An 18,170-nucleotide genomic window follows, 5' to 3' on the forward strand; every position below is an offset into this window, starting at 1 on the left:
GAGTGTGGTTCTTCCTGCAGTGAGGTTTACCTGCACATCACTTTTCTATCTGGCCTCTGTTACACACACAAAAATACTCATATAAATTGTGCTTTATATAATAATTTTATTTAAATGTGACAGATTCATTGAAACATTTAATCCAAAAATTGTGCTCTTTCTAAAATATTTGACAACACAAACATAGACTCGCTCTACAATAAACTAATACATGAGTAAAACCTGTTCAGACTGACTCGAACACAATCTGTGCTTTCAAAAGAAATCTAAAAACCTTTTAAAATTAAGAGCTTTTATTATCATTTTCCTGATCTGCTGGCAGATTAAAACATTAAGAAACAAAAACAAAAAATCATATTTACATATTCAATATATCCACGTTACTAATTGTTAATTCAAATTAAAAACCTGTCAAAGGGCACCTATTATGCAAAAATCACATGTATAAGAGGTGTAAACAAGGTTGTGTGGCAGCAGTGTGTGAATATAACCAGCTTCTAATTGTATGTATACATTAAATTTTTTATAATCACACTTATAAAACACTGCAGAAACACTTTGATTGACATTCTAGCTTTGTACGTGTCATCAGAGGAGGAAAACCCCGCCCATTAGTGATTATCTCATCCTCATAAGCATATGAGGTAAGTCTTGTTTTTGAATCTGACACTATGCTGACACACAGGCATATGTAGCTCCAACACAATCTCAAGGCAATTCGTAACTTTTTGATTTAGTGGCTTATTCGTATGAATTCGTACGATCTAATTCGCACAATTTAGTACGACTTACTCATCCCCCAATGACGGTTGGGTTTAGGGGAGGGGTTAGGTGCCCCGCCTCCTTTTTAAAATCATACAATTTCGTACGACTGAACTAGCCACTCAACTGGCAAAACGTAAAATACTTACATTTTCTCGTGAGATCAGGCTGGTAGCTCCGCCCTCTTTTGAAAAGAGCATCATCTCATTTGAATTTAAAGCGACAGCAAAATGGCACAATTAGGATCAAAGCCTAAAAGGGTCCGTTTCAGAGAGCTATAAAACATTAGCTGTGTGGTATTTTGAGCTGAAATTTTACACACACACTCTCTAGGAACACCAGAGTCTTATTTTACATCTCCTTTAAGACTTAAGGACTGTAAACAGTGTGCTGTGCTGTAAACAAATGATAGAAAATAATGATAATTATACCTACATCTGTTATGAAATTATAAACTAGTCATTATTTGACTGATGTTTATGTATTTTTGAAGATACAAAATCAGAGTCTTATTTTACATCCCCTTTAAGACTTGAGGACTGTAAACAGTGTGCTGGGCTGTAATCACATTTTTTTGTTTAGTGTCATTATTTTTTGCAATGAAACTCCTTAAACCTGAATTGATATATTTTAGGACTAGTTGTCACAGAACATTTATGAGACATGCATGAGTTACACAGTTATTTACATATTCAGTGTTTTGGCATGAATGTAAAATATATTAAATGTACAAAATCACAGATTTAAAAGTGCATACAATAATAGTGAAAAACAGCAACTTTTCTAGCTCATCTCTCTTTTCTACAGTATATGCATGCTGCATTAGAAGAGCAGACCTTGTCCTGTGCTGGATCAGTCCTGCTATTGGTTTCATGCTAAAAATCGACGTTCATCATCCTTCAGAGGACAGCAGGACAAAAACACCCCAACCTTATTCCTTCTGCTAAAACCAAAAGGAAGACATATGTCAGAAAAGTATCTGAACATATCTGAAAAGAAGTAAGTCAACTGACTTTTGTCGGGTGATCAACTAATTTGGTTGTCTTCATTTGTAGAATAATAAAACAAGAATTATTTATTATAATAAACACATGATAGAAAACAATGATAATTATACCTACATCTTCTGTTATGAAAAGATAAACTAGTCATTATTTGATTGATGTTTATGTGTTTTTGAGGATCTGGGTTAAAGACGTCATCAAAGAGGTTTCCAAGGATCAATCGTAATACAGTTTTTCCCCACAGATTAAAATTTTTCAAAGTAGACATTTTACTCGCATTTAATGTTTTCTATCTATATAAAATCACTTTATAGTTTTTATACCCACACAAATATATATATATATATATATATATATATATATATATATATATATATATATATATATATATATATATATATATATATATATATATATATGTATATATATATATATATATATATGTCACGGTTGCAGGTTTGTGCGCTTTTCCGGAGTGTATGTTTGATCACGTGGGTTTGTTTTGTTTTGGTTGTCCATGTGTATTTGTTATGCTCACGTGATATGACGACACTCAGCTGGGCTAATTACACACCAGCTGAAGCTCATTATTAGGCCTATATCAGGGCGACGTTTCTATGTTTCTTTGTCAGTTCGTTAAACCTGTTCTTATGTGCTATATCTGTGCTCAGGCCCCTGAGGAGATTTATCTGGACCCTGTTTTCCTGTCTGTTCCTGCCCTGTGTTTGTCGTCATCCTAGCCTGTCACTTTCATTGTTTGTTTATTTTGACTTGGTCAAATAAACTTCATCACTTGCATCTAGATCCTCTTTGACTCTTATTTTTGAACATTACTATATATATATATATATATATATATATATATATATATATATATATATATATATATATATATATATATATATTTTTTTTTTTTTTTTTTTTTTTTCAATAACTGACAAAGTCTTGTCGCCTATCCAAGTTTTAGGAACACCAAATAATAACTTGACTTCTAGTTGATCATTTGGTATCAAAAGTGGCTTATATGAAAGGCAAAGGTCTCTAGATTACACTTATTTCACTAAAATAATATATAATCATGCCTTGATTTTTTATTATTTCATTAGGACAGTAAGCTCTGACTTTGCTGAGACATAAGTCTTGTCACTGAACAGAAATAATGTCCAGTATAGAATATAAAGTCCTGCTGCAGTGGAGACAGAATGAATATTGTGTCTGACTCCATCATGAGCTTGGAGGACTGCATCCATACATCTCTCCAATGACTCAAATCACTGATTAATAAAGTCATCTGGAATGGCAAAGACAGCGTTCTTGCAGGACTCCCATCATCAAGACTCTTTGAATTCATCTTCAATGCCTCCTCCATCTTACTCCAGACATGCTCAATAATGTTCAGCTCTGGTGACTGGGCTGGTCACTCTTGGAGCAGCTTGACCTTCTTTGCTTTCAGGAACTTTGATGTGGAGGCTGAAGTATGAGATGAGCGCTATCCTGCTGGAGAATTTGCCCTCTCCTGTGGTTTGTAATGTAATGGGCAGCACAAATGTCTTGATACCTCAGGCTGTTGATGTTGCCATCCACTCTGCAGATCTCTCGCACGCCCCCATACTGAATGTAACCCCAAACCATGATGTTTCCTTTACCAAACTTGACTGATTTTAGTGAGAATCTTGGGTCCATGCGGGTTTCAGTAGGTCTGCAGTATTTGTAATGATTGGGATGCAGCTCAACAGATGATGAAAAATCCACCTTCTGACACGTTTCCAAATGATTAACTAAGTCAAGTTATTATTTGTTGCTCTTAAAACTGGAATAGATGACAAGACTTTTGTCATATATATATATATATATATATATATATATATATATATATATATATATATATATATATATATATATATATATATATATTCCAATAGTTTATGTAGCAAATAGATTATGTAGCAAAAGATTAATGATCTTGCCAGCCAATTGTTTAAACACTGTAACATTAATTATTTTAATAAATAATGAAGTTGCTCACCCTCATATTAAAATAGTTATTTGAAGCATGTAATATATGTATAAATGCAAATTTAATTTGATGCAGATATGCAAACAAAAATATGATCAGTAACACTCATGACAATAGACTTTTATGCAACTTTAACTTGCTAAAGTCAACCATTTTTCAAGACATATTTTGAGTCAGTTTAATGTCAATTTAAGTTCAAAGAACTTGCAATGTTGATTTGGTTTAACAAAAAAATATATAAAATAAGGCAGCAACTCATTTCATTCTGACCCACATTTCTGTTTTAGCTCTTTCGATTCACTCGTTCATTCAAATAAAGACACATACTTAAAACTCAATCAAATTCAGCACTGAGGTGTAGTAAAAGTGTTACCGAGCTGATGTGCACAGCGCAGAAGATGCTGATGATGAGGATGCCGATGATGATGGAGGCGATGGACACATAAAGAGCCATCTTCCCTAAACGCCTCGAACCCTCATAATCTCCCTGATCATAACTGTTCCTGGACTGTAGAAAACACAACAAACAGTTTGAATCTGACATGATGAAACACTTCATTTTTATTTTTTTAAAACCATTTTAGGGACAAAATTATAAACCCCTTTTAAGCAAATTTCTGTTTCAATAGTCTACAGAACAAACCATCGTTATACAATAACTTGCATAATTACCCTAACCTGCTTAGTTAACCTAATTAATCTAGTTAGGCCTTTAAATGTCACTTTAAGCTGTATAGAAGTGTCTTAAAGCCCCCCTAAATTATTAGACCGCTTGTTTATTTTTTCCCCTAATTTCTGTTTAATGGAGAGAAGATTTTTTCAACACATTTCTAAACATAATAATTTTAATAACTCATTTCTAATAACTGATTTATTTTATCTTTACCATGACGACTGTAAATAATATTTTACTAGATATTTTTCAAGACACTTCTATACAGCTTTGTAAGGGGCTAGTAATTTTTTTTCCCTAAAATGGTTAATAAAAAATTCTAAACTGCTTTTATTCTAGCCAAAATAAAACAAGTAAGACTTTCTTCAGAAGACAAAATATTATCAGACATACTGTGAAAATTTCCTTGCTCTGTTAAAAATCATTTGGAAAATATTTAAGAAAGAAGAAAAAAAATTGAAGGGGGCTAATAATTCTGACTTCAATTGTGTGTATGTATATATATATATATATATATATATATATATATATATATATATATATATATATATATATATATATATATATATATATATATATATATATACAGTTAAAAAGTGCTCCTTTATTGATTTCATATTTGTAACACTTGATTGTTTTAAATCATCAAACAAATTTAAATATTAGTTAAAGATAACACAAGTAAACACATCATGCTGTTTTGAAATTAAGGCTTTCATAATTAAGGGAAAACAAACTACAAAACTGCAAAGCTCTGCGTGAGAAAGTGTTTGCCCCTAAACCTAATAAGGTTGTGCCAGCATTAGTAGAAACAACTGCAATCAAGCGTTTTTGAGAACTTGCAATGTGTCTGTTATAGCCCTGTGAGGGAATTTTGCCCCTCTCATTTTGCAGAATTGTTGTAATTCAGCCACATTGGAGGAGCATGAACCCTACACTGTAAAAAAAAATTGACCTTAAATTGACAGTGAGTCAATTGCAACTGGCTAACAATTGCATTACTTTCACTATAAAATACTGTATGTAAATTCACAGCAAATTACTTAGAGAGGTAGTTCACAGTAATTTACTGTGATTTTGGTACATTACATTATTGTAAAATTTCAGTCACACAGTAACTTCACAGTAGATAGTAAAGCCCATTACTGTGATTTCATAGTATTATCTTGAAGAACTAACCATATTTTACTGAGAAGCAGACTTTTCTTGGCTAGTCATTCTGACATTTACCCTGACTTTGAAATAAATCAATTACTTTTGTTTCAGTTTATTACATTTTTGGCTAAGCACAAAGTTATGTTCATTAAAATGTATTTAATATTTTCATATTAACCTGGTTAAATTAAAGGTGCAGTGCACCCAAAAATGAAAATTTACTATGACATTTATGTCATTTCAAAACAGGACGATTTTTCTTTTTAGTTGTTTTTGAAGATGCAGCCAAATTGTTTTTGGGTTTGTAATAACATTGTTATTGTTAGTTAAATCCTGTAAAGTGATACTAATGTAATTTACTGTGAAAAATTGCAGTAAAATATTGTGAAAAATCTGAATTTTTTACAGTGTATTTTAAATTAGAAAATAGTTGGCGTGGCCTTTTTTTTTTTTTCAATCTGATTGGGTGTAGTAAAGTAGGCATTTCATCCAGAAAGATCTAGAAAAGGGTTTGGGGAGAGTTATTACACTCGAACAGACTCCTCGTTCTCACCACATCTGTTTGTTGTCAAAACCGAAAGCTGGATGGGCGTGGTTAAGTATGTTAGCCACGCCCAATACCTCAGACATCTGAGAATTTAACTGAAAACAAACAGGAAGTGCATTTTCTCAATTAAAGATTACACGGGCAAACACTTTCTTTTCCTAATGACATGCACGGATCAAATGTTCACCACAAAGCTAGCAATGTGAGCTAACAGAATCAAAACAGTTAGTGAATGCATTCAGAATACTTTGCTCACCATTACAGAGAAGACGAGGGCTAAAATGTTGACGGGGTAAGCCGGACAGAAGCAGGTGAGGATGGTCAGGAGCAGGTAGTTTTTTAGAGGGGGTCTTGGAGTTGAAGGACCGAACCAGCTGCGATACAGATCCATGCTGCCGCTCAGAGAGCCCTTCTCTTTCTCCATGATGGCAAACACAAATACAGCTGAAGTCAGATGAAAATCCCCAAGAACTACTGACGGGGGAATAAATCCACTGGAGGTCAATGAAAGCTGTTGGGAGAGTCCGAAAAGCAGATGAGGAGTGATTTGGGTGGGAGGGTGCTTGAGACCGTGAGTAATGGGATCAGAGACTAAAATATGGGTGACACTTTCGATTGGATGGATTCCAGATCAGCAGTGTGTGTGTGTGTGTGTGTGTGTGTGTGTGTGTGTGTGTGTGGATTTTATCCTGCGTTTCTCAATAATAGTTTGGCAAATGTATGCATCTATAAATTGACTCTAAGATGGACTGAATCAATCTAGACTAATAATAGTGTGAGAACAGAAATGTCTAGAATCATCTGTGTGTGCGTGTGTATGTTTGTGGTATTGGGGTCACAGGGTATCAAATGTGTGTTGTATCAAATGCTCGTCTTTTCCCATGTCTCCAAGGGTCGGATGGTTTATGGATGGCCGTTCGCTTGTTTGTTTACTCGGCAAGCTGGAATTGCGCTGTAGTTTTGTGAACAATTTAAACTGACAATACTGAGTGTATGCAATTATTCACAAATTTATGCTGGACAGCAGCTGAAACCAGAAGTTTCACATACACTCTAAAAAAAGGAACGGAACCATTTTTTTTTAAATGTCTGATGGTAAATCATACTAAACGTTTACTATTTTAGGTCCGTCAGGATTACTTTTTCATTCATTTCTAGATAGTCAAAAGTTTACACACATTTACTGATATTTTTTTTAGCTTTGCTTTTAAACTGTAAAGCTTTGGTCAGATGTTTTAGGTATCCTTCCACAAGCTTCTCACAATAGTTTGAAGGAATTTTGGCCCATTCCACTAGACAGAATTGGTATGAGTCAGATTTGCTCGCACAAGCTTTTTCAACTCTGCCCACAAATTTTCTATTGGATTGAGATCAGGGCTTTGTGATGGCCACTCCAAAACATTCACTCTGTTGTCCTTAAAGCTCATTTTAACTAATTTGAACTGACAGCCATAATGTGGTAGTGCACCATCTTGCTGGACAAACAAAGGGAACGTGCCAGCTTCAGTGCATAAAGAGGGAAACACATCATCATGTAGCAATGTCAAATATCCAGTGGCCTCGAGGTTTCCATTGATGAAGAACGGCCCCACAATCTGTGTGGTGTGAAGATACAAGATGCGAATCTCCCGTTCCACCACATCCCAAAGGTGCTCTATTGGATTGAGTTATGGTGATTGTAGAGGTTGTTTGAGTACAGTGAACTCATTGTCTTGTTCAAGAAACCAGTCTGAGATGATTCACACTTTATGACATGGTGTGTTATCCTGCTGGAAGTAGCCATTTACATTTACATTTAGTCAGTATTAGTGCTGTAGGCAAGTCAGAAGATGTCTAGTTGGCTACACTGTGGTCATAAAGGGATGGACATGGTCAGCAGCAATACTCAGGTAGGCTGTGGCATTGACACGATGCTCGATTGCTACTAATGGGCCAAAGTGTGCCAAGAAAATATCCCCACACCATTACACCACCACCACCAACCTGAACCGTTGACACAAGGCAGGATGGAGACTCATCAGACCAGGCAAGATTTCTCCAATCTTCTGTTATCCAGTTTTGGTGAGCCTGTGTGAATTGTAGCCTCAGTTTCCTGTTTTTAGCTGACAGGAGTGGCACCCGGTGTGGTTTTCTGCTGCTGTAGCCCATCCGCCTCAAGGTTGGACGTGTTGTGTGTTCAGAGATGCTCTTCTGCAGACCTCGGTTGTAAAAAGTGGTTATTTGAGTTACTGTTGCCTTTCTATCTGCTGGAACCAGTCTGGCCACTAATATATCCACTAATATATTTGATCATATATGTACATATTTGCAATCCCATTGGTTGAAAATAATATATAATAATAATAATAATAATATAGATAAACTGCCATTTTTGCAATATTTTGAAATACATGTTACAAATGTAGTCCATGTAAATCCAAACATGAACTTGTATGTCATATATGTAATGATATAAGGTGTATATTTGTAAATATGCATATTTAATATACAGCTGAAATCAGAATAATTAGCCCCCTGTTTATTTTTTCCCCGATTTCTGTTTAACGGAGAAGATTTTTTCAACACATTTCTAAACATAATAGTTTTAATAACTCTTTTTTAATCACTGACTTATTTTACCTTTGTCATGATGACAGTAAATAATATCTGACTAGATATTTTTCAAGACACTTCTATACAGCTTAAAGTGACATTTAAAGGCTTAACTAGGTTAATTAGGTTAACTAGGCAGGATAGGGTAATTAGGCAAGTTAATGTATAATGATGGTTTGTTCTGTAGATTATAGGGGGGGGGGAAATGCCTAAAGGGATTATTACTTTTGTCCCCAAAATGGTTTTAAAAAATTAAAAACTGCTTTTATTCTAGCTGAAATAAAGCAAGTAAGATTTTCTACAGAAGAAAAAATATTATTAGACATACTGTGAACATTTCCTTGCTCAGTTAAACATCATTTGGGAAATATTTAAAAAAGAAACAACAATTTAAGGGGGGCTAATAATTCTGACTTCAACTGTATATGGGACAGATCCATCCCAACTATCAACAAGAAGAAAAACGCAAATACAGAAGGCGTCAAATGGAATGTTTTAAAATAATTTATTAGGATCTTTTTATTTGAAAAATTTCCAGAGGTGAAAAATAAAAAAAATACAGTAAAGGGCGCGAGCGGAGCATCAGGTCACAGTGTCGGCGTGCGGCTCCACAGCAGCGGTACGGAGCGCCAGCCTTCTGATGCTTACACCAAAACCACCGCTGATCCCCTTTCATCCAAAACAAACAGCCAACACGTACTGTAGAAATCTCACACACTTACAAGGGCTTCAAACGGATCTTGAAAAATATAGCTTCTTTAATTATCATTTTTTTCCTGAAAAATAATTCTTAATGCCACATAAAAATCGCACCACCGGTACCGGCGTTCATTATTACTTGAGTTCAAAAAAATAACTTATTGCTTATTTTTCGTTGGTTAAATAGTTACAGTGTGTGCCGTGCAGTAGTTTTTGTGAGGCGTCCCCCTCGGTTTCAATCATCGATATGAACAACACCACTCCAAAAATGAGGCTACGTGTCAAACGGAAGACTTGATATTAATGCAAATAAGTAAATCATTTTTGCGCAGAGATTAATGAATCAATTTGACCAGAGGAGCCTCAATGGAGAAGCGATGATGTCACAAACGAGCTCGTTTACCGACGGAGACCGGACAGTTTCAAAGGTGGCAGTTGAATGCATGTAAACTAGCAATGTGTACATCCGTACTTCAGTCTACGTGAAGCAGTCGCCGCAAACTTACACTCTCATACACAAACACACATTAGGGTTGTCACGATACTGGAATTCGATACCAATCCATACTGAAAATTTAAAAACCTTCATTTCCAGCAAGCATTTGAGTGCGTTTATAAACAGCGCTGATTCGTCGTTGTGTTCACGTGCTCAACAGAAAGGACTGTGATTGGCAGTGAAGGTCATCAGTTCACCGAACTCACCGCTGTTTACTGCGTGCAACCACAGATATAGGGACACTGGAGTGATTCAAATGGATTTTTAAAATTTCAGTATTGATTGGTATCGAATTCCAGTATCGTGACAACACCAACACACATAATAGCAAACAACCACAACACTGCGCAGAAATCACACTCTTCCACAGGATTTGTGACTAATATTTCAACGTTCTTAAATTCGTAACGCATTTGTTGAGAAGCAAAATGACTATGTTACAATGTTTCATGAAGTGCTATGAAATGTGCATTCTTGTTTAATATGTGACAATTTCAACTGAAAGATGAAGTGAAGACAGGGGGCGGGACATGTAATAGCTCCTCCCCTTTTTAAAAATAGCCAATAGAATTTGGTTTTCATCATAGTTTTGCCAGTGAGAATGATTAAGATCAAACTTATGATATGAAAAATAGTATGGAAGAGGGCGGGGCATATCAGATACTAAAGAGCATTTGATTGGACAGAAGATTTGATGAGAAACTAAACTAGGAGGTCAGGTCAAAAAAGAGATATATATCTGTTTATATCCAATTGGCGCAATAGCCTAATGGTTAACGCGCCAACATATTTGAGTTGAATCCTGGCTCAAGGACATTTCCCATACCTACCCTTGTCTCTCTCTCCCACTTCGTTTCCTGTGTCATTACTTTGCTATCTAAAAGAGGCCAAAAAAATAAAAAATAAATTATATATATATATATATATATATATATATATATATATATATATATATATATATATATATATATATATATATATATATATGCCAATTGTGTCAGTTTTTTGGTGAACACTAGCTAAAAGATATCCATATAGCTGATTTATACTTCTGCGTCAAGCACATGCGTTTGGTCTGGGGAAGCCTTCACGCAGTCGCATAGCCCTAGCCGGGGCTGATGCTGACGTGCACCTCTCAAAAAATGTAACTCCTTTTTTTTACTTCAATGGGGAGCTATTTATTTGCTTTTTTAAACAAAATAATAGTCTCAGGTGCTTTTAGAATGTATAATTTTCAAAACAAAAAAAAAAAAGCCATAATGTTTTGCTATTCTAAACCTTAGATGTCAATAATTCAATTTTAAGCAACATTTCTATTTAAATTGGTTTTTGATTCCCTTTAAATGCAAATTAGATGCTTCTCCCCACCTCCTTTTCAGAAGTAGGTGGAGCCTTTACAGCACGCATCTCGGATATTCTTCAGTGTATTTCAGTTTTGCCTTGAATGTTAATTATCTGCAAGTTATGCAAGTTGGAAAACTATATTCTGAAGTCCATAAACAAAAAGCCAGCTGTATGATGGCATATGTCACATGAATACAAAACAAACATTTGTTTTAGAATCTGCCAAATACACTCAGGATTAGGTCAAAACACTAATAGAGATAAGGTTGAATTTTGGTCTTATTTTAAGCAAATATATATCAAATTTAGTCCAGTCTAACAAAAACTGGCAGAGATTTTCCTTGTTTTTATTTTTCCTTTAAACATAAAAAATATGTCAATAATGTCTGAATAATAAACTTAATTCAAAGTCAAATGTATGTTTATGTTTATGAATCGATTTCCAGATATTAGTTTGTTTTACAGCAAAATTTGAAGACATTATTTATAAAGCAGGTGTTTTCAAAATGTATATGTAAATTATCAGCTGAAAATATGCCATAGATTCCTTATTATTCTATACTTTAGATGCCAATATTACAATTGGAAGCAACATTTTTACTTAAATTGGTTTTTGTGTCTCTTTAAATGCAAATAAGGCACGTCTCCCCACCTCCTTTCCAGAAGTGGGTGGAGCCCTTACAGCACGCATCTCGAATATTCTACAGTGTATTTCAGCGTTGTTTTGAACATTAATTATCTGCATGCCTTTTAAAGTTGCGCAAGTTGGAAAACTATATTTCAAAGTCTATGACCTTTTCTGTATGATGGCATATGTCACATGATTATAAAACAAAAATTAGTTTTAGAATCTCCCAAATACACTCAGGATTAGGTCAAAACAAATAAAAATGATAATACGATTCATTTTTGGCCCTATTTTAAGCAAAGATGTATTCAAATAACATGATTTTGGTTAATACCGAGAACAAATGTATATGTTAGTCCAAAGATGTTGTTATCATTTTTCCATAAAACATACAAAATATGTCAATAAGGTCTGAACAATAAATTGAATTCAAAGTAAATGTACATTTACATTTCTTACCCGATTGCCAGATATTAATTTGTTATACAGCAACCTTTTGAGACACTGTTCATAATGTAATATGAACATAATTTAGCTTCTCAACTAAATGCACTTTGATTTAAGACAGAAAATAGCAAAAACACTGTGGAAGAAACGGATTTTTCGCAGTCAAGACAGAAACTGAGATGTAACAGCGCTCAGACTCCTTTTGCTTTGTAAATTTGTCCTTCATTTCTTTAAAAACAGCGTCGTACCGTCAACAAAAGAAGATGAGAAAGGGAAAGGAATTTACAATAGAAGTACAATGCGCAAAAACAAAACTCATATATATAATATATATTTCCAAAAACAGCATGACGAGAAGCCTAACCAGCCGTACCTTTCCAACTGAGGCTACTAAACGAATTAAGATTGTGTTTTCTCTCCCAAAAAAGGGACCAGATCTGTTTTTTTGAAAAACGCAACCTTATTTTCTGTGACCGCAAACATCCAAAATGGTTTCCGAATCGTTTCAAACTCACAAGCATGAGGAGTCGTACAAAAACTGAAGCAATTTGTACAAAGATCGCTTGATTCAAAAATGTAGAAAGTCCAAAACATTAATTGTTTTTCAGTAGAAATGGAGTAGAAAGTGAGAGAAGCACAACCGAAGGCCTGCATCAGCCCAACCTGGTTGTGAAACGAGTCTCAGAAATACAAGAGTCAATGTGAAGAAAGATGTTTGCGTGTTAAAAAAAACCCATAAAGACCCTCCCGCACCACCCCATCCATCGTTCAATCCGAACCCCTCCCCAAATCCATGCAATATTTACAGTATCTACACAAAAACAGCCGAATCAAGAGCCTCAACATGAGCATGGTCACATTTTCTGTGCAAATCGTCAATTATTCGTAAATCCGAAAACCGTTTTTATGAACGCCTCACAAAGAAAATGAATCATTTCTCAAGTTAAATCCAATTTTTACGAAGTATCAACGATTCAGCTTACAAAAATGCTGCGCAACACTACCAAAATATACATTTTCGTCCTGTGGTTTTGTTTCAGTTCTCACAATATTTGTTCGTTTTTTTATATTCGACTTTTTCCAGTTTTATCGCTCCTCTCTCTCTTTCTCTCTCTCCATCCTTCTCGACAACATCCGTTACAGCATGAGTACAGTAAAAACTGTTTAAAAACAGTCAGCAAAACATCAAATAAAATAAAAACCCGAAAAGGAAACAGAACTCCTCGCGTGTTTCCGCGCGTACAATCAAACAATATTGTTTCGACGATCTTTTATACTTCATTTCTTTCTTTTAAAAAGACAGACGGCAGCATATTATAAAGGACTCGGGATGAGGGAAAGTGATGTTAGTAGAGAATAGAGGAAAAGAAAAGGTGTAAACTCCTGAATGGAGTGATGAGGAGTTCCTCCATCATCGTGTTTCTGCTCTCCTGCTGGATGCGGACCGCATCAACCCTCAGTGGTAGCCATTGGTGAAGGCGGTTGCAATCAAAGGACCCTTGAAAGAGACAAAAAGGGATTTTAAAGGGCGCCTATTGTGCAAATAATACTTTTATAACGTGATTAAGCACAATTGTGTGGCCACAGTGGATGAATGTAACCAGCTTCTAATGGTAAAATATAATGAATCCCATTGTTTATAAACACACTTGATAAAAAACAGTCTGCAGAAACACTTCTGTTCTACAATCTCCTTTTGTACGTGTCATCAGAGGGGAGAAAGCCCCGCCCATAAGAGACCATCTCTCCCTCATAAGCATATGAAGTTAGTTTGTATCTGCCACACAGGCATTTGTAGCTCCGCCCTCTTTTAAAAAGAGCACAATCTCATTTGAATTTAAAGCGACAGTCACCCAAACGCCCCAATTAGTATCAAAGCCTAACAGAGGCAGTTTCAAAGAGTTATAACAGATTATTTGTGTTGCATTCTTGAGTATAAACTTTACAAACACACTCCAGACATCAGAGACTTACTTGACATCTTTTAAAAAGGGGCATTGTAGAAAATTTCTGTGACACGCTCACTGAAGCCCTGCCCACTGTTTCTTAAACCTCTCTGATGCACGCATTGAAAGCCTACCGCATGGTTCACAGCTGCACCATATCACTCTAATCATCAGCCCCTTTAAGTAGTGTGGCGTCAGTAGCAGTATGCTCGTCTTTCACTGCTCTGGACTCCTCATATGGTGTTGTGGCTGCGTGTAACTGAGTTGTGTTTTCTTGTAGTGTTTATTTATAAGGTAATGTTTTGTGTTTATGGAGTATTGTTTGTTTATGCAGTTTTGCATTTAGTGTTTATTTATTTTATGGAGTATTGTTTATGCAGTTTATTGATTTATTTTTTTGGCCTGTCTTTTGCATTTATGATTAGAAACCAGTCTGATACCATGTGGAGAGGTATGTACTGACATTGGTGAATAAAACCCAACAAAACGGATCTTGTTTCAAGTGCTTTGACTGAAGCCTGGTTTATACTTCTGCGTCAAGTGACCGGCGTAACCGACGGCGCATGCAACGCCCGTAGCTGTGCATTTATACTTCTGCTGCTGTCTCTGTTGGTCTGCATTAACACTTCCGAAACGCTAGTTGGCAGTGAGGTGTAAATCTTCCTCTGTGTCGAGTTTCTTTGCTGCTGTTTTGCTTTTCCTGAACACTTCCTGAATGTACAAGTGGCTCAAACTCGCTCATTTTGAGGCAGAACAGGCGGACGTGCAACAACTTTAACTATGAGATAAACACAAAACAAAACTTTCCATCCGGAGCTCCTTCACGGGACTCTACACGTGTAAACAACCGCTGCATAGGGCTCACGCCACTCGCGCGGCTCTCGGTCCCGCCCAGACTCGCCAGTGCTACCAAGCCGACCAATCACAGAGCTTGCGATACGCGTCGTTGCGACGTGTAGTTACATTTTTTGAGAGGTGCACATCACCGCGTAGGGCTATGAGTCAATGCCGTAGCATACGCGTGCGTTTGACGCAGACGTATAAATTAGCCTTGACACTCCATTGTGATACTCCCCCTGAGAGTCAGCATTAGCTTCCTAATTTTTGACAGGCATAATAGGTGCCCTTTAATATTTTAGGTTCAAAATTTTAGGTTAATGTCCAGTGCAAGCCTCACTGATGACTGCCTAGTTTAACATGTAGAATTTGTGTCCTAATGGTGATACATGTCAATGAAAATACTGAAAAATAAGATTTTTGAGAGTGCTGATCACAGCTTTGTCTACTAAGTGATTTAATGCAGGGCATCCCAAACTTTGAAGCCAGAGACACCCAAAATAACAATGCCAGTGACTCTCGACCCCCACATTCCTTAGAGGTGGTTTTAAAATATACAAATGTTGCAAACACAACAATAGGCCTATGGCTCGTTTCCACTGATTGGTACAGTACGATTCGGTTTGGTACGCTTTTATGACCGTTTCCACTGTCAAAAGGCGTACCAAACCGAACCCTACCGTACCACTTTTTCGGCACCCTTTCGAAAGGGTACCAAACACGAGAAAGGGTAGTAAAAGGCGGAGCTAGACGCGCAGCTGAACGCTATTGGTTAACAGAGATACGTCATTCGCTTACATAACAAGCCAGAATGAAAACAAAAGAGCCGCCATGTTTAAAATACACAGCCGAGAGATTACAGCGGAATTGTATATATACATATAATGACAAGCCATGGTCGACCCGGGCTCAAACAAACATTGTCTCGTCTTGATGAACAGCCACAAAGCCAAAAAGAAGAGCAGATTTACCCTGTGCCCCGTAGTTTTTTTACGAGCCAGTCTGAAGCGCGAGCGGTTTCGCTTTCTTGCTTGTGCTCGCCGTGTGTCCCTATCTGAAATAACAAACTTCTTGAGCTCATGATAATAATGTGCACTTGATTATTGACGTGCTTTTGAAACCCCATCCTGTCAGAAACTGACAAAGTGCCTTGTTTAACTATTATCATCGCCTTTTGGACTATTATGAACTCTGAATGATGGAATGACTCTCTAACAGAGCTTACACGTGCTGCTGAAGATTACAGACACAGATGGGAGGTTTGCTCTGACTATATTTTGTGCTGTTCTTGAACCTAAATAAGGACTAAATGTCTGCTGTGTATAGTTCTCCTGTAGTTGGTATCATATCGGAGACTGTAAGGGGCTGCATGTGTTCATATATGTTGCATTTATATATTTATTTTATATAACTGCAGACGTTACAGTAGGCTATTTCGCATTATAATCAAACTATGTTCATAGGGAGGTTAGTGATGAACATTTATACACAAGTATTTATGTGTAAAGTGTCTGTTTTGTGAGAAGTGCTTCTCATATGATATGCAAGCGACCCGTACAGCTTTACTGTAGACATTTTCTCGAGCCAAAATGACATCGACTGAAACTTTCTGTCATACACCACGCCCACCAAAAGGGTACCCTTAGTTGTGGAAACGCAAGCCTGATAAAGGTGACCCATACCAACCCGAACTGTACAGTACTGTAGCGGTCAGTGGAAATGAGCCACTATATAAACACGAGCTTATTGACAACACAAAAAAGTGCAACAGTCTAACAACTTACTAGGGGTGTCAAAATTAATCGTTTCTTCAATGCACCGCGATGCAGACGCGGACAATTCGGTATCGGTTCAGTAATAATCATAACCGGTTATTACTGACGTCATTTACCTCATATGCGCTCTGTTGCGAGGGAGACGATCGCGAGTATTTACAGCGCTTTAACTACTTAAAACTCATAAACTGTGCACAATTTCACTGTGTGTGTTTGAGAATGAAAGTAGCCTACCCCATCTCTCTCGCTCTCTCTCTCGCTCTCTCTCTCTCTCTCTCTCTCTCTCTCTCTCGCTCGAATTATTTATTAGGTACAGCAAAATTAGCTATATGGAAAACTAGGAAAAATAAAGGTATGGGTTTGATGGCAACTGATCCTGAAGTAATGTTTTTGTATTTGGTGACAGCGAGAAAAAAAATTGAATTTGCGTATTATAGCTTAACAAATAATGTAACTGGTTTTTATTAATGCTGGTGTATTAATGAGGCTCTATGTTGTTGATCTTTTGGTGTTAAATTTTTTAATTTTGTATGTTTTTGAATGTATCTAAGATGTTTTTTTTAATTGGCAATGTAAGCAATTGTTAAATTAAAGTATTATTCAACCTCTCTCTCTCGCTCGCTTTCGCTCTGTCTCTCTCTCTTTCTCACACACACACAGTGGCCCATTTGACCTGCTGGCGTGACTTTTCTTTTCCTCTCGGCTGTTTTACAGCGTTACTTTTGGATACAGAAACGAGAGTTTTCTCCACCGTGTCTATCATACATCAGCTGTGAGATCGCCGCTGCCGCCTGCCGCTTATCATTCATCTGAAGAGCGCAGCGCAAGAGCCAATCGCAACCGTTTTTGTTGAGGGTGTAACCAATCAAAGAGGTGTAATAGAACTAGACAAGGATCAGAAATTGAGCTGGATATTTATATTTGTTTATATTATTTGCTAAATGCTCGTTTTTTTAAAAGTTACAGTTTATATATCTGACTGTTTGTATTAAATGACACAATTGTATTACAAATAATAGCCTATATTAATATAAATATATTCATACATATTAATATAAGAAATGCTGCTGTGAAGAAAATATAAAAGCACCGTCAATGCACCGTGATGCACCGAAATATCGAATTGAACCGAATCGACGGCATGATAATCGTAACCGAACCGAACCGTGAGACTAGTGTAGGTTCACAGCTCTACAACCTACAGGCTCTAATTTAAATAGTCATTTATTGATTTGTTTAATTTAATAT

General features: G+C 36.2%; 1 protein-coding gene across 2 annotated transcripts; it reads right to left on the reverse strand.

The window, feature by feature from the left end:
* Positions 1-275: 275 nt before the first annotated feature.
* LOC141385741 (transmembrane protein 233-like) lies at positions 276-7,207 on the reverse strand. Of its 2 annotated transcripts, none has more exons than XM_073951918.1 (3): positions 6,415-7,207; positions 4,157-4,291; positions 276-1,702 (listed from the first exon to the last, which is right to left on the reverse strand). In XM_073951918.1, the coding sequence occupies exons 1-3, from the start codon at positions 6,580-6,582 to the stop codon at positions 1,694-1,696; spliced, it is 312 nt and encodes a 103-aa protein (XP_073808019.1). In that variant the 5' UTR covers positions 6,583-7,207; the 3' UTR covers positions 276-1,693. The 2 variants fall into 2 exon arrangements, with proteins under 2 accessions (XP_073808019.1, XP_073808018.1); XM_073951917.1 differs by having other exon boundaries at positions 276-1,705.
* Positions 7,208-18,170: the final 10,963 nt, after the last annotated feature.

Source organism: Danio rerio, chromosome 5 (assembly GCF_049306965.1).
Source record: "Danio rerio strain Tuebingen ecotype United States chromosome 5, GRCz12tu, whole genome shotgun sequence".
Taxonomy (NCBI): domain Eukaryota; kingdom Metazoa; phylum Chordata; class Actinopteri; order Cypriniformes; family Danionidae; genus Danio; species Danio rerio.

What these genes read in the sequence shown, in the direction of transcription:
- LOC141385741 (XM_073951917.1), bottom strand. Translation starts at nt 6,582, where the DNA reads ATGGAGAAAGAGAAGGGCTCTCTGAGCGGCAGCATGGATCTGTATCGC. An exon ending in CCCTCGTCTTCTCTGTAATG is followed by an intron (nt 4,292 to 6,414) that starts GTGAGCAAAGTA and finishes TGTTTTCTACAG; the next exon opens with TCCAGGAACAGTTATGATCA.